This window comes from Chiloscyllium punctatum, chromosome 18, assembly GCF_047496795.1.
Source record: "Chiloscyllium punctatum isolate Juve2018m chromosome 18, sChiPun1.3, whole genome shotgun sequence".
NCBI classification, from domain to species: Eukaryota; Metazoa; Chordata; class Chondrichthyes; order Orectolobiformes; family Hemiscylliidae; genus Chiloscyllium; species Chiloscyllium punctatum.
The window spans coordinates 69,421,575-69,445,553 of NC_092756.1; the positions used below are offsets into that span (position 1 = coordinate 69,421,575).

At 55.7% G+C, this 23,979-nt stretch overlaps 1 protein-coding gene across 2 annotated transcripts in view; it reads left to right on the forward strand.

The window, feature by feature from the left end:
• The window catches only part of c18h22orf23 (chromosome 18 C22orf23 homolog), a 55,234-nt gene that overhangs the window by 28,711 nt on the left and 2,544 nt on the right, over nucleotides 1-23,979 (forward strand). For both annotated transcript variants that reach the window (XM_072588156.1, XM_072588155.1), the window contains 2 exons: nucleotides 11,043-11,222; nucleotides 15,357-15,488. In XM_072588156.1, coding sequence (XP_072444257.1) covers nucleotides 11,043-11,222; nucleotides 15,357-15,488 — 312 coding nt within the window. The remainder of the gene's footprint in view (nucleotides 1-11,042; nucleotides 11,223-15,356; nucleotides 15,489-23,979) is intronic.

Here is a 23,979-nt window from a genome sequence, read left to right on the forward strand (position 1 = left end):
TCTGAGGGATTTGGGACTGGGGGAATGTGCTGTCTGAGGGATTGGGGACTGGAGGGCAGTGCTGTCTGAGGGACTGGGACTGGGGGGCATTGCTGTCTGAGGGAATGGGAGGCAGTGCTGTCTGAGGGAATGGGGACTGGGGGTCAGTGTGTCTGAGGGAATGGGAGGCAGTGCTGTCTGAGGGAATGGGGACTAGGGGGCAGTGCTGTCTGAGGGAATGGGAGGCAGTGCTGTCTGTGGGACTGGGGACTGGGGGTCAGTGTGTCTGAGGGAATGGGAGGCAGTGCTGTCTGAGGGACTGGGGGCCAGTGCTGTCTGAGGGACCTGAGACTTGGGGGCAGTGCTGACTGAGGGACTGGGGACTGGGAGGCAGTGCTGACTGAGGGACTGGGGACTGGGAGGCAGTGCTGACTGAGGGACTGGGGACTGGGAGGTAGTGCTGTCTGAGGGACTGAGGACTGGGAGGTAGTGCTGACTGAGGGACTGAGGACTAGGAGGTAGTGCTGTCTGAGGGACTGGGGGGCGGTGTCTGGGGAAATGAGAACTAGGAGGCAGTGCTGTCTGAGGGAATGGGAGGCAGTGCTGTCTGAGGGAATGGGAGGCAGTGCTGTCTGAGGGACTGGGAGGCAGGGCTTTCTGAGGGAATGGGAGGCAGTGCCGTGTGGGGACCTGGGAACTGGAAGGCAGTGCTGTCTGAGGGACTGCAGACTGGGAGTAGTGCTGTCTGAGGGAATGGGACTGGGGGGCAGTGCTGTCTGACGTTCTGGGAGCAGTGCTGTCTGAGGGACTGGGGACTGGTAGGCAGTGCTGTCTGAGGGACTGGGAGGCAGTGCTGTCTGAGGGACTGGGGACTGGGAGGCAGTGCTATCTGAGGGACTGGCGACTGGGTGGCAGTGCTCTCTGAGGGAATGGGAGGCAGTGCTGTTTGAGTAACTGGGAGCAGTGCTGTCTGAGGGACTGGGGACTGGGAGGCAGTGCTGACTGTGGGACTGGCGACTGGGTGGCAGTGCTCTCTGAGGGAATGGGAGGCAGTGCTGTTTGAGTAACTGGGAGCAGTGCTGTCTGAGGGAATGGGAGGCAGTGCTGTCTGAGGGACTGGGGACTGGGAGGCAGTGCTGACTGTGGGACTGAGGACTGGGAGGCAGTGCTATCTGAGGGACTGGCGACTGGGTGGCAGTGCTCTCTGAGGGAATGGGAGGCAGTGCTGTCTGAGGGACTGGGAGGCAGTGCTGTCTGAGGGACTGGGGACTGGGAGGAAGTGCTTTCTGAGGGACAGTGAGGCAGTGCTGTCCGAGGGACTGGGGACTGGGAGGGAGTGCTGTCACAGGGAATGGGAGGCAGTGCTGTCTGAGGGACTGGGGGCAGTGCTGTCTGAGGGACTGGGGGCAGTGCTGTCTGAGGGACTGAGGCAGTGCTGGCTAAGGGAGTGGGAGGGAGTGCTGTCAGAGGGACTGGGGACAGTGCTGGCTAAGGGACTGAGGCAGTGCTGTCTGAGGGTCTGGGAGGGAGTGCTGTCTGAGGGACTGGGGGGGCAGTGCTGTCTGAGGAACTGGTAGGTTGCGCTGTCTGAGGGAATGGGGACTGGGAGGCAGTGCTGTCTGAGGGTCTGGGAGACAGTGCTGTCAGTGGGACTGGGAGGCAGTGCTATCTGATGTACTGGGGGGCAGTGCTGCCTGAGGGAATGGGAGGCAGTGCTGTCTGAGGGACTGAGGCCTGGGAGGCAGTGCTGTCTGAGGGAATGGGGGGCGGTGCTGTCTGAGGGACTAGGAGGCAGTGCCGTCTGAGGGACTGGGGATTGGATTGGAGGGCTGAGTGAGGAACTGGGGACTGGGAGGCAGGGCTGTCTGAGGGACTGGGAGGCAGTGCTCTCTGAGGGACTGGGCCTGGGAGGCAGTTCTGTCTGAGGGAATGGGAACTGGGAGGTAGTGCTGTCTGAGGGAATGGGGACTGGGGGGCAGTTCTGTCTGAGGGACTAAGGACTGGGAGGCAGTTCTGTCTGAGGGACTGAGAGGTAGTGCTGTCTGAGGGACCTGAGACTTGGGGGCAGTGCTGACTGAGGGACTGGGGACTGAGAGGCAGTATTGTCTGCGGGACTGGGGACTGGGTTGGAGTGCTGTCTGAGGAAATGGGGACTGGGATGCAGTGCCGTCTGGGGGCCTGGGAGGCAGTGCTGTCTGAGGGACTGAGGACTGGGATGTAGTGCTGTCTCAGGGAGTGGGGACTGGGAGGCAGTACTCTCTGTGGGACTGGGGGGCAGTGCTGTCTGAGGGACTGGGAGGTAGCTGTCTGAGGGACTGGGGACTGGGGGTCAGTGTATCTGAGGGAATGGGAGGCAGTGCTGTCTGAGGGACTGGGAGGCAGTGCTGTCTGAGGGAATGGGGACTAGATGGCAGTGCTGTCTGAGGGACTGGGGGCAGTGCTGTCTGAGGGACCTGAGACTTGGGGGCAGTGCTGACTGAGGGACTGGGGACTGAGAGGCAGTGCTGACTGAGGGACTGAGGACTGGGATGTAGTGCTGTCTCAGGGAGTGGGGACTGGGAGGCAGTACTCTCTGTGGGACTGGGGGGCAGTGCTGTCTGAGGGACTGGGAGCAGTGCTGTCTGAGGGACTGGTAGCAATGCTGAATGAGGGACTGGGGGGCTGTAATGTCTGAGGGATTGGGGACTAGGGGCAGTGCTGTCTGAGGGACAGTGAGAGAGTGCTGTCTGAGGGACTGGGAGCAGTGCTGTCTGAGGGACTGTGGACTGGGAGGCAGTGCTGTCTGACGGACTGGGAGGCAGTGCTATCTGAGGGACTGGGGACTAGAGGGCAATGCTGTCTGAGGGAATGGGAGGCAGTGCTGTCTGAGTGACTGGGGACTAGGGGGCAGTGATGTCTGAGGGACTGGGAGACAATGCTGTCTGTGGGACTGGGGGGCTGTGCTGTCTGAGGGATTGGGTACTGGGGGTCACTGTGTCTGAGGGAATGGGAGGCAGTGCTGTCTGAGTGACTGGGTACTAGGGGGCAGTGCTGTCTGAGGGACTGGGAGACAATGCTGTCTGAGGGAAATGGAGGCAGTGCTGTCTGAGTGACTGGGGACTAGGGGGCAGTCTAGTCCCCAAAGACTACCATTCAAAGTGATCATTAAGATCTTCCTGCTCCCACCTTCTCCTCATACCCTTTAGCCCTAAGAACTCTTATCTAACTCCAACATGAAAACATTCCATGATTTGGCCTCAACTGCTTTCTGTGCCAGAGAATTCCACAGGCTCACCATTCACGGGATGAAGACATTTCTCATCTCATTCCTAAAATAGTTTACCCTGTAACCGTCAATCCTGACACCTGGTTCACAGACAACACATCCTCCCAGTACCTCAGACAGCACTGCCTCCCAGTCCCCAGTCCCTCAGACAGCACTGCCTCCCAGTCCCCAGTCCCTCAGACAGCACTGCCTCCCAGTCCCCAGTCCCTCAGACAGCACTCCCTCCCCGTCCCTCAGGCAGCACTGCCTCCTAGTCCACAGTCCCTCAGACAAAACTCCCTGCCGATCCCTCAGACAGCATGTCCCTCAGGCAGCATTGCTCCCAATCACTCAGACAGCACTGCCTCCCAGAACCTCAGACTGCACTGTCTCCCAGTCCCCAATCCCTCAGACGCACTTTCTCCTAGACCCTCAGACAGCACTGCCCTCCAGTCCCCAACCCCTCAGACAGCACTGTCTCCCAGTCCCTCAGACAGCACTGCCCCTCAGTCCCCAACCCCTCAGACAGCACTGCCACCCAATCCCCAACCCCTCAGATGCACTGTCTCCGAGACCCTCAGACAGCACTGCCCTCCAGTCCCCAACCCCTCAGACAGCACTGTCTCCCAGTCCCTCAGACAGCACTGCCACCCAGTCCCCAATCCCTCAGACGCACTGTCTCCTAGTCTCTCAGACAGCATGGCCCTCCAGTCCCCAACCCCTCAGACAGGACTCCCTCCCATTCCCTCAGACAGCACTGCCATCCAGTCCCATTCCCTCTGACAGCACTGCCTCCCAGTCTCTCAGACAGCACTGCCTCCCATTCCCTCAGACAGCACTGCCCCCCAGTCTCCAATCCTCAGACCTGTGGGAGGGAACCAGAGCACCCGGAGGAAACCCATGTAGACACAGGGAGAATGTACAAACTCCACACAGTTGCCCAAGGCTGGAATTGAACCCAAATCCCTGGCATTGTGCAGCAGCATGCTGCCCTCAACCGTGAGCAATCTCACCTTTCAACAGCTCCTGGGTCTCTCTGCTGTATGATGCTCTGGCACAATTCCAGAATCCAATGCCAGTTTGCCCTTTAGCCGTTCCCTGATTGCACGCCATGTTCCAGTGGTTGGCAGTCAGCTGCTGGCATTGATGAATACACTGGACCAGGGGCTGGCCAGTGTTAGACACAGAGCAGAAACACCACAACCCGACTCGTGACCAAAGGGAGAGGCCTGAGAAGGGTTCTGTCCTTGTTTCGGTTGGAGTGGTGGGGTTTGAGGGCGGAGGTGCGAGATGTCGAAGAGATGTATTGAAGGGCATCTAAAGAAGGAGGCCATCTGGTGTGTTATGTGGTGGGCAGAGGAAGAGGTGGGGAGTGGTGCTGATGTAACTATGGAAGATGGACTCTTCTACATAGCCGACAAAGATACAGGGATAGCTGGGACACATACGGGTGGCCATGGCTACCCTTTTCATCTGGAAAAAGTGGAGGATTCAAAGGAGAAATTGTTGAGGCTTTTGAATTTCCTGCTCTTCAGATGCTGCCTGACCTGCTGTGCTTTCCCAGCACCACTCTGATTTCAACTCTCGAACCAACCCCAGCTGCACTGCTGTCACCCACTCTCTAACAAACCCCAGCTGCACTGCTGTCACCCACTCTCTAACCAACCCCAGCTGCACTGCTGTCACCCACTCTCTAACCAACCCCAGCTGCACTGCTGTCACCCACTCTCGAACCAACCCCAGCTGTACTGCTGTCACCCACTCTCTAACCAACCCCAGCTGCACTGCTGTCACCCACTCTCTAACCAACCCCAGCTGTACTGCTGTCACCCACTCTCTAACCAACCCCAGCTGTACTGCTGTCACCCACTCTCTAACCAACCCCAGCTGCACTGCTATCACCCACTCTCTAACCAACCCCAGCTGCACTGCTGTCACCCACTCTCTAACCAACCCCAGCTGTACTGCTGTCACCCACTCTCTAACCAACCCCAGCTGCACTGCTGTCACCCACTCTCTAACCAACCCCAGCTGTACTGCTGTCACCCACTCTCTAACCAACCCCAGCTGTACTGCTGTCACCCACTCTCTAACCAACCCCAGCTGCACTGCTATCACCCACTCTCTAACCAACCCCAGCTGCACTGCTGTCACCCACTCTCTAACCAACCCCAGCTGTACTGCTGTCACCCACTCTCTAACCAACCCCAGCTGCACTGCAGTCACCCACTCTCTCACCAACCCCAGCCGCACTGCTGTCACCCACTCTCTCACCAACCCCAGCTGCACTGCTGTCACCCACTCTCTAACCAACCCCAGCTGCACTGCTGTCACCCACTCTCTAACCAACCCCAGCTGCACTGCTGTCACCCACTCTCTAACCAACCCCAGCTGCACTGCAGTCACCCACTCTCTCACCAACCCCAGCCGCACTGCTGTCACCCACACTCTCACCAACCCCAGCTGCACTGCTGTCACCCACTCTCTAACCAACCCCAGCTGCACTGCTGTCACCCACTCTCTAACCAACCCCAGCTGCACTGCTGTCACCCACTCTCTAACCAACCCCAGCTGCACTGCTGTCACCCACTCTCTAACCAACCCCAGCTGCACTGCTGTCACCCACTCTCTAACCAACCCCAGCTGCACTGCTGTCACCCACTCTCTAACCAACCCCAGCTGTACTGCTGTCACCCACTCTCTAACCAACCCCAGCTGTACTGCTGTCACCCACTCTCTAACCAACCCCAGCTGCACTGCTATCACCCACTCTCTAACCAACCCCAGCTGCACTGCTGTCACCCACTCTCTAACCAACCCCAGCTGTACTGCTGTCACCCACTCTCTAACCAACCCCAGCTGTACTGCTGTCACCCACTCTCTAACCAACCCCAGCTGCACTGCTATCACCCACTCTCTAACCAACCCCAGCTGCACTGCTGTCACCCACTCTCTAACCAACCCCAGCTGCACTGCAGTCACCCACTCTCTCACCAACCCCAGCCGCACTGCTGTCACCCACTCTCGAACCAACCCCAGCCGCACTGCTGTCACCCACTCTCTCACCAACCCCAGCTGCACTGCTGTCACCCACTCTCGAACCAACCCCAGCTGCACTGCAGTCACCCACTCTCAAACCAACCCCAGCTGCTCTGCTGTCACCCACTCTCTAACCAACCCCAGCCGCACTGCTATCACCCACTCTCTAACAAACCCCAGCTGTACTGCTGTCACCCACTCTCGAACCAACCCCAGCTGCTCTGCTGTCACCCACTCTCTCACCAACCCCAGCTGCACTGCTGTCACCCACTCTCTAACCAACCCCAGCTGCACTGCTGTCACCCACTCTCGAACCAACCCCAGCTGCACTGCTGTCACCCACTCTCTAACCAACCCCAGCTGCACTGCTGTCACCCACTCTCTAACAAACCCCAGCTGCACTGCTGTCACCCACTCTCTAACCAACCCCAGCTGCACTGCTGTCACCCACTCTCTAACCAACCCCAGCTGCACTGCTGTCACCCACTCTCGAACCAACCCCAGCTGTACTGCTGTCACCCACTCTCTAACCAACCCCAGCTGCACTGCTATCACCCACTCTCTAACCAACCCCAGCTGCACTGCTGTCACCCACTCTCTAACCAACCCCAGCTGTACTGCTGTCACCCACTCTCTAACCAACCCCAGCTGCACTGCTGTCACCCACTCTCTAACCAACCCCAGCTGTACTGCTGTCACCCACTCTCTAACCAACCCCAGCTGTACTGCTGTCACCCACTCTCTAACCAACCCCAGCTGCACTGCTATCACCCACTCTCTAACCAACCCCAGCTGCACTGCTGTCACCCACTCTCTAACCAACCCCAGCTGTACTGCTGTCACCCACTCTCTAACCAACCCCAGCTGCACTGCAGTCACCCACTCTCTCACCAACCCCAGCCGCACTGCTGTCACCCACTCTCTCACCAACCCCAGCTGCACTGCTGTCACCCACTCTCTAACCAACCCCAGCTGCACTGCTGTCACCCACTCTCTAACCAACCCCAGCTGCACTGCTGTCACCCACTCTCTAACCAACCCCAGCTGCACTGCAGTCACCCACTCTCTCACCAACCCCAGCCGCACTGCTGTCACCCACACTCTCACCAACCCCAGCTGCACTGCTGTCACCCACTCTCTAACCAACCCCAGCTGCACTGCTGTCACCCACTCTCTAACCAACCCCAGCTGCACTGCTGTCACCCACTCTCTAACCAACCCCAGCTGCACTGCTGTCACCCACTCTCTAACCAACCCCAGCTGCACTGCTGTCACCCACTCTCTAACCAACCCCAGCTGCACTGCTGTCACCCACTCTCTAACCAACCCCAGCTGTACTGCTGTCACCCACTCTCTAACCAACCCCAGCTGTACTGCTGTCACCCACTCTCTAACCAACCCCAGCTGCACTGCTATCACCCACTCTCTAACCAACCCCAGCTGCACTGCTGTCACCCACTCTCTAACCAACCCCAGCTGTACTGCTGTCACCCACTCTCTAACCAACCCCAGCTGCACTGCAGTCACCCACTCTCTCACCAACCCCAGCCGCACTGCTGTCACCCACTCTCTCACCAACCCCAGCTGCACTGCTGTCACCCACTCTCGAACCAACCCCAGCTGCACTGCAGTCACCCACTCTCAAACCAACCCCAGCTGCTCTGCTGTCACCCACTCTCTAACCAACCCCAGCCGCACTGCTATCACCCACTCTCTAACAAACCCCAGCTGTACTGCTGTCACCCACTCTCGAACCAACCCCAGCTGCTCTGCTGTCACCCACTCTCTCACCAACCCCAGCTGCACTGCTGTCACCCACTCTCTAACCAACCCCAGCTGCACTGCTGTCACCCACTCTCGAACCAACCCCAGCTGCACTGCTGTCACCCACTCTCTAACCAACCCCAGCTGCACTGCTGTCACCCACTCTCTAACCAACCCCAGCTGCACTGCTGTCACCCACTCTCTAACCAACCCCAGCTGTACTGCTGTCACCCATTCTCTAACCAACCCCAGCTGCACTGCAGTCACCCACTCTCTCACCAACCCCAGCCGCACTGCTGTCACCCACTCTCTCACCAACCCCAGCTGCACTGCTGTCACCCACTCTCGAACCAACCCCAGCTGCACTGCTGTCACCCACTCTCTAACCAACCCCAGCCGCACTGCTGTCACCCACTCTCTAACCAACCCCAGCCGCACTGCTGTCACCTCACCCACTCTCTAACCAACCCCAGCTGCACTGCTATCACCCACTCTCTAACCAACCCCAGCCGCACTGCTGTCACCCACTCTCTAACCAACCCCAGCTGCACTGCTATCACCCACTCTCTAACCAACCCCAGCTGCTCTGCTGTCACCCACTCTCTCACCAACCCCAGCCGCACTGCTATCACCCACTCTTTAACCAACCCCAGCTGCACTGCTGTCACCCACTCTCTAACCAACCCCAGCTGCACTGCTGTCACCCACTCTCTAACCAACCCCAGCCGCACTGCTATCACCCACTCTCTCACCAACCCCAGCCGCACTGCTATCACCCACTCTCTAACCATCCCCAGCTGCACTGCTGTCACCCACTCTCTAACCAACCCCAGCCGCACTGCTGTCACCCACTTTCTAACCAACCCCAGCCGCACTGCTGTCATCCACTCTCTAACCAACCCCAGCCGCACTGCTGTCACCCACTCTCTAACCAACCCCAGCCGCACTGCAGTCACCCACTCTCTAACCAACCCCAGCTGCACTGCTGTCACCCACTCTCTCCATTCGTTCCAAGGCCATTGAAACACAGTCTGCCTTTAACCAGTCAATGCCCGGACTATTTATTCGCCGGTATTTCCCCAAATCATCACGACTATTCTCTTGAGTCTCCTCCCAATATTCGACTGACTGGGCTGGAGTTATCTGTTTGTATTTTGAGCCGGGGTTTGAACACTGTAATTAGCCCATACCCAGCCCTCGTGCTGTCCTCAGGCACCAATCTAATATTGAAGCAGGGCTGGTGACTGCGGCCGCAGCTTCCAGTTTCAATCCTTTTTTCCTTCTGTAACGTTGGATCTGCCCATCTGCAGGTGACGTCTCTCCTGTGTGCTGCACTTTACCTGTTCACGTCGTCACTACCTCCTGCTTTAGAACACTTTACCCTTTGGCCACACTCTCTGCTTTCACATTGGGCTTTTGTTTTGCACCCTGTCGCCCCATCTTTATTTACAAGGTTCTTTTACAACTCAGAAATGTTTATAAATGTCTTCAAAGGAAAGCTGGATGGGTTTTTTTTAGAATAGATTCCCTACATTGTGGGAACAGGCCATTTGGCCTCACCAGTCCACACCAACCCCCCAAAGAGTAACCAACACAGACCCATTTCCCTCTGACTAATGTACCTAACACTACGGGCAATTTAGCACGGCCAATTCACCTGACCTGCACATCTTTGGACTGTGGGAGGAAACCGGAGCACTCGGAAGAAACCCATGCAGACACGGGGAAAGAATGTGCAAACTCCACACAGACAGTCACCAGAGGCTGGGATCGAACCTGGGTCCCTGGTGCTGTGAGGAAGCAGTGCTGACCACTGAGCCACAGTGCTGCCCACAATAGCCTACAACACACACACAAACTGGGAGGGGAATTGGCACAGGGTTTATGTTTGAGATTTAAAAAAATGAATCACAGAATCCCGACCATGTTAGAGCAGGCCGTTCAACCCACACTGACCCTCTGAAGAGCACCCCACCCAGACCTACTCTACATTTCCCATTAAAGCTCACTCTATTCTTTGGACTGTGGGAGAAACCCAGAACACCCAGAGGGAACTTGTGCAGACATGGGGACACATGTACAAACTCCACACAGACAGTCACCAGAGGCTGGAATTGAACCCAGGTCCCTGGCACTATGAGGTATCAGTGCTAACCACTGTGCCACCTTAATGGGCGTAGTTTTCCTGAGGATGTCAGAGTTTGGAAGCGATCGCCACGAGAAAGCTAGTGGTTTAGTATGCTTTATACAAAGACACTTCCTGTAGCTGGGAAGAAACATTTTCTGTGGTTATTCTTGACAGATTCCTTTGGGGCTGCAGATCTCTGGTTGAAAATCCTGGAAATAAAGGGTGTAATTATGATGAAGATGCAGGAACTTGATGGGATTGTTGAGGGATTGTTAACATACCGAAATCTTTAAATTGACATGACAAGTTGACAAGGTTGTTTTTTTCAGAAAAGGTTTCCATGGCTTTATATAGAGAACCCGTGAGTCCAAAAGCAAGGATGAGCCATTCTAGGGACAGGCTTGACCCTTGCTGGAGGGGCGCATCAAATTCTTAGGACCACACTTCAATGTGAACGCCTTGGAGAGAGTTCAGAGGAGACTTACTGAAAAACTAAACCAGGGATGAGGGAATTCACTAAATGTGAAGGAGCTGGAATTATCCTCTTTAAATCTAAGCTGATTAAGACAAGATTTGATTGTGCTGTTCAAATTCATGAAGGGTTTTGATAGAGCAGTTAAGAATAAACTATTTCCAATAGTAAAACTAGAGGGCACGGAATAACATTATTGATAAAGCAAGAAATGAACAGAATTTGTTTTAGGGAATAGAAGGAGAGAATTTCAGGGCAATGGGGAATTGGCTGGGGGATGCAACTAATTAGAAAAGTCTAGCAAAGAGCCTCTTCAGGCAGGACAGACTAGCTGGCTTCCTGCTTTATGAAACTCGCCTCACATTTGTTGGATGTTTAAATCTGATCGTATTTGTTGCTCTATCATTTCATTATAGAGGGTGAAGCATTTCCTGTGAGCTGCCATCCCAGCTCCAGCAAGGTTTCAGCAGCCCCTCCACTCCCACCAGCCCCCTGTGACCGGGTACAGCCCTCCTCCAAGCCACACCTGAGACCTGCAGAGAGCTGCCGTGCTGGAGATGCATACGTACGAGAAAGGTTTCGGCCACGGCCAACAAGTAAGTGTTCAGATGGACCCAGTGTAGTAACCTTCACAGCACCTTCAAGCAGTTAGTCTCATCTCTGGATTAATGGTGAGATAGACCCCTCAGAGAAACAGATCTCAAGAAGAAACTGCTGGGAACGACTTGAATTAAAACACACATTAAATCATTAATTATGCAACCTTTATGTTTACCCACTGAAATGTTTTATGGCCTTCACTGAGGGCTCACCATACTTGCTTGGTAGTTAGGCTTAAACTTGATGCTTCTGCCCAATCAGTGAAAGAATAAAGAAAGACTTACACTTATAAAGCACGTCTCACAACAATCAAACTTGTTCTCTTTATTATTTCAGGATTTATTAGGGCCATTTTAGAGGGAAGCTAATCATATTGCTGTGGGTTTGTTGTCACATGTAGGCCAGCTAGGAAGTAGACCAAATTCTAAACGTGATTATCTGTTGAGTTTAAAATCCGTCAGCTACTGAGCTGGGATTTGAACCGTGTCCTCATAACATTTCTCTGACTCTCTGCATTATGAGTCCAGTGACATAATCACAATATCTTACCTCCTGCCAAAGTGCTTTCTCCCTGTTGAAATGCCGAGCTACCACATTTGCTCCCAGAGGTGATGACGGGGCGTATTTTACAACCCTTCATCCCATCTCACAATCCTCAAGCTCTCAATCTCCCAGCCTCATACTGAGCTTCACCTCTCCACCGTGTTCAGGATGATGATTGAATATTCTCTTTCTAGAACTGTTCACATATTTGACCCCACAATGTCCTCCTCACTGATGTCCCACTGAGTAGTCACAACAGCAACCTGACGTAGTCGGGTAGACTCTCGCAAGCCTTCCAGCCAATGTCCCTGACTCCCCCATCACCAAGGCCCTACCCCACTGGCAGTGGGAAACAGCCAGGAAGGAATCACCTTGAGACTCCTCAACATACAAACAGCCTCCGGGTTATATGGTTCTGATTGTGTGATTGACTCTAGACCCAATGAAGCCTTCAGGTCAGACATGGAAGAGGAATCTTGTTGCTGATGACCACCTACTGCACTCTGTCTGCTGATGACCCAGCCCTCCCCACCCTCCTCTTTGGAGCACCAATTCAAAGACACACTGAGGTGACAGAGCACAGATGTATTCAATCTAGTGAAGCTTTTCTGAGCTACTTCCAATGTAACTATATCCCTCCTTAAGTCAGGAGACCAAACCTGTCCACTGTCAACATCAGGTTAGCCTGAACTTCAGTTATAGCCATGGTTTCCTATTCTGAGGCTCCATTCCACCCCCAATGAAGGTATTAATCACTGACTGCACCTGAGTGTTTAGAGAAGCTGCTTTTCTATTAGAGTCATAGAGATGGACAGCATGGAAACAATACCTTCAGTCCAACTCATCCATGCCAACCAGGTATCCTCAATTCATCTAGAACCATTTGCCAGCATTTGGTCCATATCCCTCCAAACCTTTCCTATTCATATACCCATCCAGATGCCTTTAAATGTTGTAACTGTACCCACCTCTACCACTTCCTCTGGCAGCTCATTCCATCCACACCCTCTGCATGGAAGAGTTGCCCCATAGTCCCTTTTAAATCTTTCCCGTCTCACCTTAAGCCTATGCCCGCTAGCTCTGGACTCCCCGAGCCTGGGGAAAAGATCTTGTCTGTTTCTCCTATGCATGTCCCTCTGGATTTTATAACTCTCTGGAAGATTACCCCTCAGTCTCTGACATTCCAGGGAAAATAGCCCCAACCTATTTAGCCTCTCCCTTGAGCTCAAACACTCCAGCCCTAGCAACAACTTTGTAAATCTTTTCTGAACCCTTTCAAGTTTCACAACATCCTTCCTATAGCAGGGAGACTAGAATTGAATGGACTATTCTAATAGTGGCCTAACCAATGTCCTTTACAACTGCAACATGACCTTCCCAACTCCTGTACTCAAAACTCTGTCCAATAAACGAAAGCATACCAAACACCTTCTTCACTATCCTATCAACCTGTGACTCCACTTTCAAGGAGCTATGAACCTGCACTCCAAGGTCTCTTTGTTCAGCAACCCTCCCTAGGACCTTACCATTAAGTGTATAAGTCCTGCTAAGATTTGCTTTTCCAAAATGCAGCACCTCGCATTTATCTGAATTAAACTCCATCTGCCACTCCTCAGCCCATTGGCCCATCTGATCAAGATCCTGTTGTAATCGGAGGTAACCTTCTTTGCTGTCCATTACACCTCCAATTTTGGTATAATCTGCAAACTTACTAACTATCCCTCTTATGCTCACATCCAAATCATTTATATAAATGATGAAAAGTAGTGGACCCAAAACCAATCCTTGTGACACTGCACTGGTCACAGGCCTCCAGTCTGAAAAACAACCCTCCACCACCACCCTCTGTCTTCTACCTTTGAGCCAGTTCTGTATCCAAATGGCTGTTCCCATCAAATTGCCCAGCCCCTCATTTTTCCATTTTAATCTAATAATTGCAGTGACGATCTGCTCCCTCTAACTTTTTTGCACTTTTTGCAAGTTATTCTTTGTTCCCTCATTCCTCTCTTGTCCCTATTTTTCCATGAAACCCTAGCCCTCCCTTTCCCTCTCCGTCTGTATCTGACCTTCTGTTCCTCCCTCCTCTCTTTGCCCATTCCACCTCCCTCACTCTGCATATCCCACTCTCCCCATCTCGCACCTCTCCATCCTTCTCTCTCCCTTCACTCTTCCACCCAGTGCATTCGCCTTCTATCTCTCTCCTACCCATCCCAACCCTCTTCCCTATTTCCTCAACCTTCTCTCTGACTCATTTCTCCTTTCTGCCTTTCCTTATTTCATCCTCCTCCTTCTTCCTTGCTATCTTTACTGTAGAACATAGAACATAGAACAATACAGCACAGAACAGGCCCTTCGGCCCACGATGTTGTGCCGAACTTCTATCCTAGATTAAGCACCCATCCATGTACCTATCCAAATGCCGCTTAAAGGTCGCCAATGAATCTGACTCTACCACTCCCACGGGCAGCGCATTCCATGCCCCCACCACTCTCTGGGTGAAGAACCCACCCCTGACATCTCCCCTATACCTTCCACCCTTCACCTTAAATTTATGTCCCCTTGTAACACTCTGTTGTACCCGGGGAAAAAGTTTCTGACTGTCTACTCTATCTATTCCTCTGATCATCTTATAAACCTCTATCGAGTCACCCCTCATCCTTCGCCGTTCCAACGAGAAAAGGCCGAGAACTCTCAACCTATCCTCGTATGACCTACTCTCCATTCCAGGCAACATCCTGGTAAATCTTCTCTGCACCCTCTCCAAAGCTTCCACATCTTTCCTAAAGTGAGGCGACCAGAACTGCACACAGTACTCCAAATGTGGCCTAACCAAAGTCCTGTACAGCTGCAACATCACCTCACGACTCTTGAATTCAATCCCTCTGCTAATGAACGATAATACTCCATAGGCCTTCTTACAAACTCTATCCACCTGAGTGGCAACCTTCAAAGATCTATGTACATAGACCCCAAGATCCCTCTGTTCCTCCACCTGACCAAGAACCCTACCATTAACCCTGTATTCCGCATTCTTATTTGTTCTTCCAAAATGGACAACTTCACACTTGGCAGGGTTGAACTCCATCTGCCACTCCTCAGCCCAGCTCTGCATCATATCTAAGTCCCTCTGCAGCCGACAACAGCCCTCCTCACTGTCCACAACTCCACCTATCTTTGTATCATCTGCAAATTTACTGACCCACCCTTCGACTCCCTCATCTAAGTCATTAATAAAAATTACAAACAGCAGAGGGCCCAGAACTGATCCCTGCGGAACTCCACTTGTAACTGGACTCCATGCTGTCTCTTCTTGTTCTCTTCCTTTTATCTCCTGCTGTCCATTTGCTCCCTCCTCTTATACGGATCCCTTTCTTGTACCCTTCTCTCGACCCGTTGCTTCCTAATCCCTCTTCCCCTCCCTTTCCTGCCCCATTTTCCTCCTCTGGCTCACTCTCCATCCCATCACTCAGACACTGTCTCTCTCTCTCTCTCTCTCTCTGTCCTTCTATCCTGGTTGCTGTGCTGCTGATGGGTCCAGGCTGGCCACTCCCTGATCTCTCTGGGTTTCCCTCATTGATTTCCTTCAGGAAACCTGGAGAAAGAAAAGCAACGTCTGCAGAATCTCATGGCGACAGGGAAGGATGGTCCTGAGCCCAGTCACAAGCCAAAACCCGCAAAACAGGAAGAAGAGACTCCAGAAGTTGACCGGTTTGAAGAATGTAAGTGTTCCTGCAATAGAGCCACAATGTGGATGTGTCAAAGGTTAATTCCTGGCATTCAGCATGCAGAGCTGGGCATGGGGCTCACTCTCACTGGTACGGATGTCAGGAAAGATGGCTGCTGTCAGTGAGTGAGTGAGGGTGGGTGCTGTCATTGTGTGTGGGAGGGTGCTGTCAATGAGTGAGTGAGGGAGGGTGCTGTCAATGAGTGAGTGAGGGAGGGTGCTGTCAGTGAGTGTCGGAGAGTGCTGTCAATGAGTGAGTGAGGGAGGGTGCTGTCAATGAGTGAGTGAGGGAGGGTGCTGTCATTGTGTGTGGGAGGGTGATGTCAAGGTGTGAGGGAGGGTGCTGTCAGTGAGTGAGTGAGGGAGGGATGGTGCTGACAATGAGTGAGGGAGGATGCTGTCACTGAGTGAGGGAACTGCTGTCAGGGTGTGAGTGAGGGTGCTGTCAGTGAGAGGGAGCGAGTAGTCACTGAGGGAGGTAGGGTGCTGTCAGTGAGTGAGAGAGGGAGGGAGGGTGCTCTCAGTGAGTGAGGGAGGGTGCTGTCACTGAGCGAGGTAGGGAGACCGCTGTCAAGGAGTGAGTGAAGGGAGGGTGCTGTCATTGAATGAGAAAGGGTGCTGTCAGTGAGTGAGAATAGGTGCTGTCAGTGAGTGAGGGAGGGAGGGAGGATGCTGTCACTGAGTGAGGGAACTGCTGTCAGGGAGTGAGTGAGGGTGCTGTCAGTGAGAGGGAGCGAGTAGTCACTGAGGGAGGTAGGGTGCTGTCAGTGAGTGAGAGAGGGAGGGAGGGTGCTCTCAGTGAGTGAGGGAGGGTGCTGTCACTGAGCGAGGTAGGGAGACCACTGTCAAGGAGTGAGTGAAGGGAGGGTGCTGTCATTGAGGGAGGGAGACTGCTGTCAGTGAATGATGGAGGGTGCTGTCAGTGAGGGAGGTAGGGTGCTGTCAGTGAGTAAGGTAGGGTGCTCTCAGGGAGGGAGGGAGGGTGCTGTCAGTTAGTGAGAGAGGGAGGGTGCTGTCAGTGAGTGAGGGAGGATGCATGCTGTCAGTGAGGGAGGGAGGCAGGGTGCTGTCAGTGAGTGAGGGAGGGTGCTGTCAGTGAGTGAGGGAGGGTGCTGTCATTGAGGGAGGGAGACTGCTGTCAGTGAATGATGGAGGGTGCTGTCAGTGAGTAAGGTAGGGTGCTGTCAGTGAGTAAGGTAGGGTGCTCTCAGGGAGGGAGGGAGGGTGCTGTCAGTGAGTGAGGGAGGATGCTGTCATTGAGGGAGGGAGGGTGCTGTCAGTGAGGGAGGGAGGGAGGGTGCTGTCAGTGAGTGAGGGACGGAGGAAGACTGCTGTCAGAGGGAGGGAGGGAGGGAGGGTGCTGTCAGTGAGTGAGGGAGGGAGACTGCTGTCAGTGAGGGAAGGTGCTGTCAGTGAGTGAGGGACGGTGCTGTCAGTGAGTGAGGGAGGGTGCTGTCACTGAAGGAGGGAGGGTACTGTCAGTGAGTGAGAGAGGGAGCTGTCACTGAAGGAGGGAGGGTACTGTCAGTGAGTGAGAGAGGGAGCTGTCACTGAAGGAGGGAGGGTGCTGTCAGTGAGTGAGAGAGGGAGCTGTCACTGAAGGAGGGAGGGTACTGTCAGTGAGTGAGAGAGGGAGCTGTCACTGAAGGAGGGAGGGTGCTGTCAGTGAGTGAGAGAGGGAGCTGTCACTGAAGGAGGGAGGGTGCTGTCAGTGAGTGAGGGAGGGATTGTGCGTGCTGTCAGTGAGTGATGAGGGAGTGTTCTGTCAGTGAGGGAGTGAGAGAGGGTGCTGTCAGTGAGGGGGGGAGGGAGAGAGGGTGCTGTCAGTGAGGGATGGTGGGTGCTGTCAGTGAGTGAGTGAGGGAGTGTGCTGGCAGTGAGTTAGTGAGGGAGTGTGCTGTCAGTGAGGGAGGGAGGGTGCTGTGAGGGAGTGAGAGAGGGTGCTGTCAATGAGGGAGGGAGGGAGGGAGCTGTCACTGAAGGAAGGAGAGTGCTGTCAATGAGTGAGGGAGGGAGGGAGTGTGCTGTCAGTGAGTGAGGGAGGGTGCTGTCAGTGAGTGAGGGAGGGTGCTGTCAGTGAGTGAGGGAGGGTGCTCTCAGTGAGTGAGGGACGGAGGGAGTTTGCTATCTGAGTGAGGGTGGGTGCTGTAAGTGAGTGAGGGAGGCTGCTGTCAGGGAGGGAGGGAGGGTACAGTCAGTGAGTGAGGGAGACTGCTGTCAGTGAGTGAGGGAGGGTGCTGTCAGTGAGAGGGCGGGAGCAGTCACTGAGGGAGGTAGGGTGCTGTCAGTGAGTGAGTGAGGGAGGGTGCTGTCAGGGAGGGAGGGAGTTGCTGTCAGTGAGGGAGGGTGCTGTCAGTGAGAGGGAGGGAGCAGTCACTCAGCGAGGTAGGGTGCTGTCAGTGAGTGAGGGAAGGAGGGAGGGTGCTCTCAGTGAGTGAGGGAGGGTGCTGTCAGTGAGTGAGGGAGGGTGCTGTCATTGAGGGAGGGAGACTGCTGTCAGTGAATGAGGGAGGGTGCTGTCAGTGAGTGAGGGTGCGTGCTGTCAGTGAGTGAGGGTGCGTGCTGTCAGTGAGTGAGGGAGGGTGCTGTGAGTGAGGGTGGGAGGGTGCTGTCAGTGAGTTAGGGAGGGAGACTGCTGTCAGTGAGGGAGGGAGGGTGCTGTCAGTGAGGGTGGGAGGGTTCTGTCAATGAGTGGGTGAGGGAGGGTGCCGTCAGTGAGGGAGGAAGGGTGCTGTCAGTGAGAGAGGGAGGGATGTCGTCAGTGAAGGAGGGAGGGTGCTGTCAGTGAAGGCGGGAGGGTGCTGTCAGTGAGTGAGGGAGGGAGGGTGCTGTCAGTGAATGTCGGAGGGTGCTGTCAATGAGTGAGTGAGGGAGGGTGCTGTCATTGTGTGTGGGAGGGTGCTGTAAGTGAGTGAGTGAGGGAGGGTGCTGACAATGAGTGAGGGAGGGTGCTGTCAATGAGTGAGTGAGGGAGGGTGCTGTCAATGAGTGAGTGAGGGAGGGTGCTGTCATTGTGTGAGGAAGGGTGCTGTCAGTGAGTGAGTGAGGGAGGGAGAGTGCTGACAATGAGTGAGGGAGGGTGCTGTCAAGGTGTGAGGGAGGGTGCTGTCAGTGAGTCAGGGAGGGAGGGTGCTGTCAGTGAGTGAGGGAGGGTGCTGTCAGTGAGTGAGGGAGGGAGGGTGCTGTCAGTGAGTGAGTGAGGGAGGGTGCTGTCAGTGAGTGAGTGAGGGAGGGTGCTGTCAGTGAGTGAGTGAGGGAGGGTGCTGTCAGTGAGTGAGGGAAGGAGGGAGGGTGCTGTCAGTGAGTGAGGGAGGGTGTTGTCAGTGAATGAGTGAGGGAGGGTGTTGTCAGTGAGTGAGGGAGGGTGTTGTCAGTGAGTGAGTGAGTGAGGGTGCTATCAGTGAGTGAGGGAGGGCGCTGTCAATGAGTGAGGGAGGGTGCTGTCAGTGAGTGAGTGAGGGAGGGTGCTGTCAGTGAGTGAGGGAAGGAGGGAGGGTGCTGTCAGTGAGTGAGGGAGGGTGTTGTCAGTGAATGAGTGAGGGAGGGTGTTGTCAGTGAGTGAGGGAGGGTGTTGTCAGTGAGTGAGTGAGTGAGGGTGCTATCAGTGAGTGAGTGAGAGTGCTGTCAGTGAGTGAGTGAGTGAGGGTGCTATCAGTGAGTGAGTGAGGGTGCTATCAGTGAGTGAGTGAGAGTGCTGTCAGTGAGTGAGGGAGAGTGCTGTCAGTGAGTGAGGGACGGAGGGAGGTTGCTGTCTGAGTGAGGGAGGGTGCTGTCAGTGAGGGAGAGCAGGAGGGTGCTGTAAGTGAGTGAGGGAGGCTGCTGTCAGGGAGGGAGGGAGGGTACTGTCAGCGAGTGAGGGAGGGAGACTGCTGTCAGGGAGTGAGGGAGGGAGGGTGCTGTCAGTGAGTGAGGGAGGGTGCTGTCAGTGCGAGGGTTGGAACAGTCACTGAGGGAGGTAGGGTGCTGTCAGTAAGTGAGGGAGGGAGGGAGGGCGCACTCAGTGAGTGAGGGAGGGTGCTGTCAGTGCGAGGGTTGGAACAGTCACTGAGGGAGGTAGGGTGCTGTCAGTAAGTGAGGGAGGGAGGGAGGGCGCACTCAGTGAGTGAGGGAGGGTGCTGTCAGTGAGAGGGCGGGAGCAGTTACTGAGGGAGGTAGGGTGCTGTCAGTGACGGAGGTAGGGTGCTGTCAGTGAGTGAGTGAGGGTACTGTCACTGAGAGAGGGAGCAGTCACTCAGCGAGGTAGGGTGCTGTCAGTGAGTGAGGGAAGGAGGGAGGGTGCTGTCAGTGAGTGAGGGAGGGTGCTGTCAGTGAGTGAGGGAGGGTGCTGTCATTGAGGGAGGGAGACTGCTGTCAGTGAGTGAGGGAGGGTGCTGTCATTGAGGGAGGGAGACTGCTGTCAGTGAGGGAGCGAGGGTGCTGTCATTGAGGGAGGGAGACTGCTGTCAGTGAATGAGGGAGGGTGCTGTCAGTGAGTGAGGGAAGATATTGTCGGTGAGTGAGGGAAGATGCTGTCAGTGAGTGAGGGAGGGTGCTGTGAGTGAGGGAGCGAGGGTGCTGTCAGTGAGTGAGGGAGGGTGCTGTCAGTGAGTGAGGGAGGGTGCTGTCAGTGAGGGTGGGACGGTTCTGTCAATGAGTAGGTGAGGGAGGGTGCCGTCAGTGAGGGAGGAAGGGTGCTGTCAGTGAGAGAGGGAGGGGTGTCGTCAGTGAGTGAGGGAGGGTGCTGTCAGTGAAGGCGGGAGGGTACTGTCAGTGAGTGAGGGAGGGAGGGTGCTGTCAGTGAGTGAGGGAGGGAGCAGTCACTGAAGGAGGAAGGGTGCTGTCCGTGAGGGAGAGAGGGTGCTGTCAGTGAGGGATGATGGGTGCTGTCAGTGAGTGAGTGAGGGAGTGTGCTGTCAGTGAATGAGGGAGGGTGCTGTCAGTGAGTGTGGGACGGAGGGAGGCTGCTGTCTGAGTGAGGTAGGTTGCTGTCAGTGAGGGAGAGCAGGAGGGTGCTGTCAGGGAGTGAGGGAGACTGCTGTCAGGGAGTGAGGGAGACTGCTGTCAGTGAGGGTGGGAGGGTGCTGTCAGTGAGGGTGGGAGGGAGCTGTCAGTGAGGGAGGGAGGGAGGGTTCTGTCAATGATTTGGTGAGGGAGGGTGACGTCAGTGAGGGAGGAAGGGTGCTGTCAGTGAGAGAGGGAGGGAGGGTGCTGTCAGTGAGTGAGGGAGGGAGCAGTCACTGAGGGAGGAAGGGTGCTCTCAGTGAGGGAGGGAGGGTGCTGTCAGTGAAGGAGTGAGAGAGAGTGCTATCAGTGAGGGGGGGAGGGAGTGAGGGTGCTGTCAGTGGGGGATGGTGGGTGCTGTCAGTGAGTGAGTGAGGGAGGGTGCTGACAGTGAGTGAGTGAGGGAGGGTGCTGACAGTGAGTGAGTGAGGGAGGGTGCTGACAGTGAGTGAGTGAGGGAGGGTGCTGTCAGTGAGTGACTGAGGCTTCTATCAGTGAGGGAGGGTGGGTGCTGTCAATGAATGAGTGAGGGAGGGTGCTGTCAGTGAGTGAGGGAGGGAGTGTGCTGTGAGGGAGGGAGGATGCTGTCAGTGAGTGAGTGAGGGAGTGTGCTGTCAGTGAGTGAGTGAGGGAGGGTGCTGTCAGTGAGTGAGGGAGGGTGCTGTCAATGAGTGAGTGAGGGAGGGTGCTGTCAATGAGTGAGTGAGGGATGGTGCTGTCAGTGAGGAAGGGAGGGAGGGTGCTGACAGAGTGAGTGAGGGAGGGTGCTGTCAATGAGTGAGTGAAGGAGGGTGCTGTCAGTGAGTGAGGGAGGGTGCTGTCAATGAGTGAGTGAGGGAGGGTGCTGTCAATGAGTGAATGAGGGAGGGTGCTGTCAATGAGTGAGTGAGGGATGGTGCTGTCATTGAGGGAGGGAGGGAGGATGCTGTCAGTGAGGGTGGGAGGGTTCTGTCAATGATTGGGTGAGGGACGGTGCCGTCAGTGAGGGAGGAAGGGTGCTCTCAGTGAGGGAGGGAGGGTGCTGTCAGTGAGGGAGTGAGAGAGAGTGCTATCAGTGAGGGGGGAGGGAGAGAGGGTGCTGTCAGTGAGTGAGGGAGGGAGACTGCTGTCAGTGAGTGAAGGAGGATGCTGTCAGTGTGGGAGGGTGGGTGCTGTCAGTGAGTGTGGGATGGTGCTGCCACTGAGTGAGGGAGGGTGCTGTCAGTGAGTGAGGGAGGGAGACTGCTGTCAGTGAGTGAAGGAGGATGCTGTCAGTGTGGGAGGGTGGGTGCTGTCAGTGTGGGAGGGATGGTGCTGCCACTGAGTGAGGGAGGGTGCTGTCAGTGAGTGAGTGAAGGAGGATGCTGTCAGTGTGGGAGGGTGGGTGCTGTCAGTGAGTGAGGGAGGGTGCTGTCAGTGAGTGAGGGAGGGAGCGAGCTGTCACTGAGGGAGGGACGGTGCTGTCAGAGTGAGGGAGGGAGACTGCTGTCAGTGAGGGAGGGAGGGTGCTGTCAATGAGTGAATGAGGGAAGGTGCTGTTAGTGAGGGAGAGAGGGAACTGTCAGTGAGTGAGGGATGGAGGGTGCTGTCAGTGAGTGAGGGAGGGTGCTGTCAGTGAGTGAGTGAGGGAGACTGCTGACAGTGAGGGAGGGAGGGTGCTGTCAATGAGTGAATGAGGGAAGGTGCTGTTAGTGAGGGAGAGAGGGAACTGTCAGTGAGTGAAGGATGGAGGGTGCTGTCAGTGAGGGAGGGAGGGTGCTGTCAGTGAGTGAGGGAGGGACACTGCTGTCAGTGAGTGATTGAGGGAGGCTGCTGTCAGTGAGTGATTGAGGGAGGCTGCTGTCAGTGAGTGATTGAGGGAGGGTGCTGTCAGTGAGTGAGGGAGGGAGAGTGCTGTTTGTGAGGGAGGGAGGGTACTGTCAGTGAGCGGGGAAGGGTGCTCTCAGTGAGTGAGAGAGGCTGCTGTCAGTGAGGGAGGGTGGGAGCTGTCATTGAGGGAGGTAGGGGTTGTCCTGGAGTGAGGGTTGCTGGGGGAGTGTACTCTCCCTGGGTCAGGGGGCTGTTGCTGGGGGAGTGTACTCTCCCTGGGTCAGGGGGCTATTGCTGGGGGAGTGTGTTCTCCCTGGGTCAGGGGGCTGTTGCTGGGGGAGTGTACTCTCCCTGGGTCAGGGTGCTGGTACTGGGGGAGTGTACTCTCCCTGGGTCAGGGGGCTATTGCTGGGGGAGTGCGCTCTCCCTGGACCAGGGGGCTGGTGCTGGGGGAGTGTACTCTCCCTGGGTCTCAGTGCTGTTGTGAGAGTGTACTCTCCCTGGGTCAGGGTGCTGTTGCTGGGGGAGCGTACTCTCCCTAGGTCAGGGGGCTATTGCTGGGGGACCGTACTCTCCCTGGGTCAGGGGGCTGTTGCTGGGGGAGTGTACTCTCCCTGGGTCAGGGGGCTGTTGCTGGGGGAGTGTGTTCTCCCTGGGTCAGGGGGCTGTTGCTGGGGGAGTGTGCTCACCCTGGGTCAGGGGGCTGTTGCTGGGGGAGTGTACACTCCCTGGGTCAGGGGGCTGTTGCTGGGGGAGTGTGTTCTCCCTGGGTCAGGGGGCTGTTGCTGGGGGAGTGTACACTCCCTGGGTCAGGGTGCTATTGCTGGGGGAGTGTGCTCTCCCTGGGTCAGGGGGCTGTTGCTGGGGGAGTGTACACTCCCTGGGTCAGGGGGCTATTGCTGTGGGAGTGCGCTCTCCCTGGGTCAGGGGGCTGTTGCTGGGGGAGTGTACTCTCCCTTGGTCTGGGGGCTGTTGCTGGGGGAGTGTACACTCCCTGGGTCAGGGGGCTATTGCTGTGGGAGTGTATTCTCCCTCGGTCAGGGGGCTGTTGCTGGGGGAGTGTACTCTCCCTGGGTCAGGGTGCTGTTGCTGGGGGAGTGTACACTCCCTGGGTCAGGGGGCTGTTGCTGGGGGAGTGTGCTCTCCCTGGGTCAGGTGCCTGTTGCTGGGGGAGTGCGCTCTCCCTGGGTCAGGGGGCTGTTGCTGGGGGAGTGTACACTCCCTGGGTCAGGGGGCTGTTGCTGGGGGAGTGTACTCTCCCTGGGTCAGGGGGCTGTTGCTGGGGAAGTGTACTCTCCCTGGGTCAGGGTGCTATTGCTGGGGAAGTGTGCTCTCCCTGGGTCAGGGGGCTGTTGCTGGGGGAGTGTACACTCCCTGGGTCAGGTGCCTGTTGCTGGGGGAGTGTACTCTCCCTGTGTCAGGGTGATGTTGCTGGGGGAGTGTACTCTCCCTTGGTCAGGTGCCTGTTGCTGGGGGAGTGTACTCTCCCTGGGTCAGCGGGCTGTTGCTGGGGTAGTGTACTCTCCCTGGGTCAGGGTGCTGTTGCTGGGGAAGTGTGTTTTCCTTGGGTCATGGGGCTGTTGCTGGGTGAGTGTACTCTCCCTGGGTCAGGGTGCTGTTGCTGGGGGAGTGTACTCTCCCTGTGTCAGGGTGATGTTGCTGGGGGAGTGTACTCTCCCTTGGTCAGGGAGCTGTTGCTGGGGGAGTGTGTTGTCCCT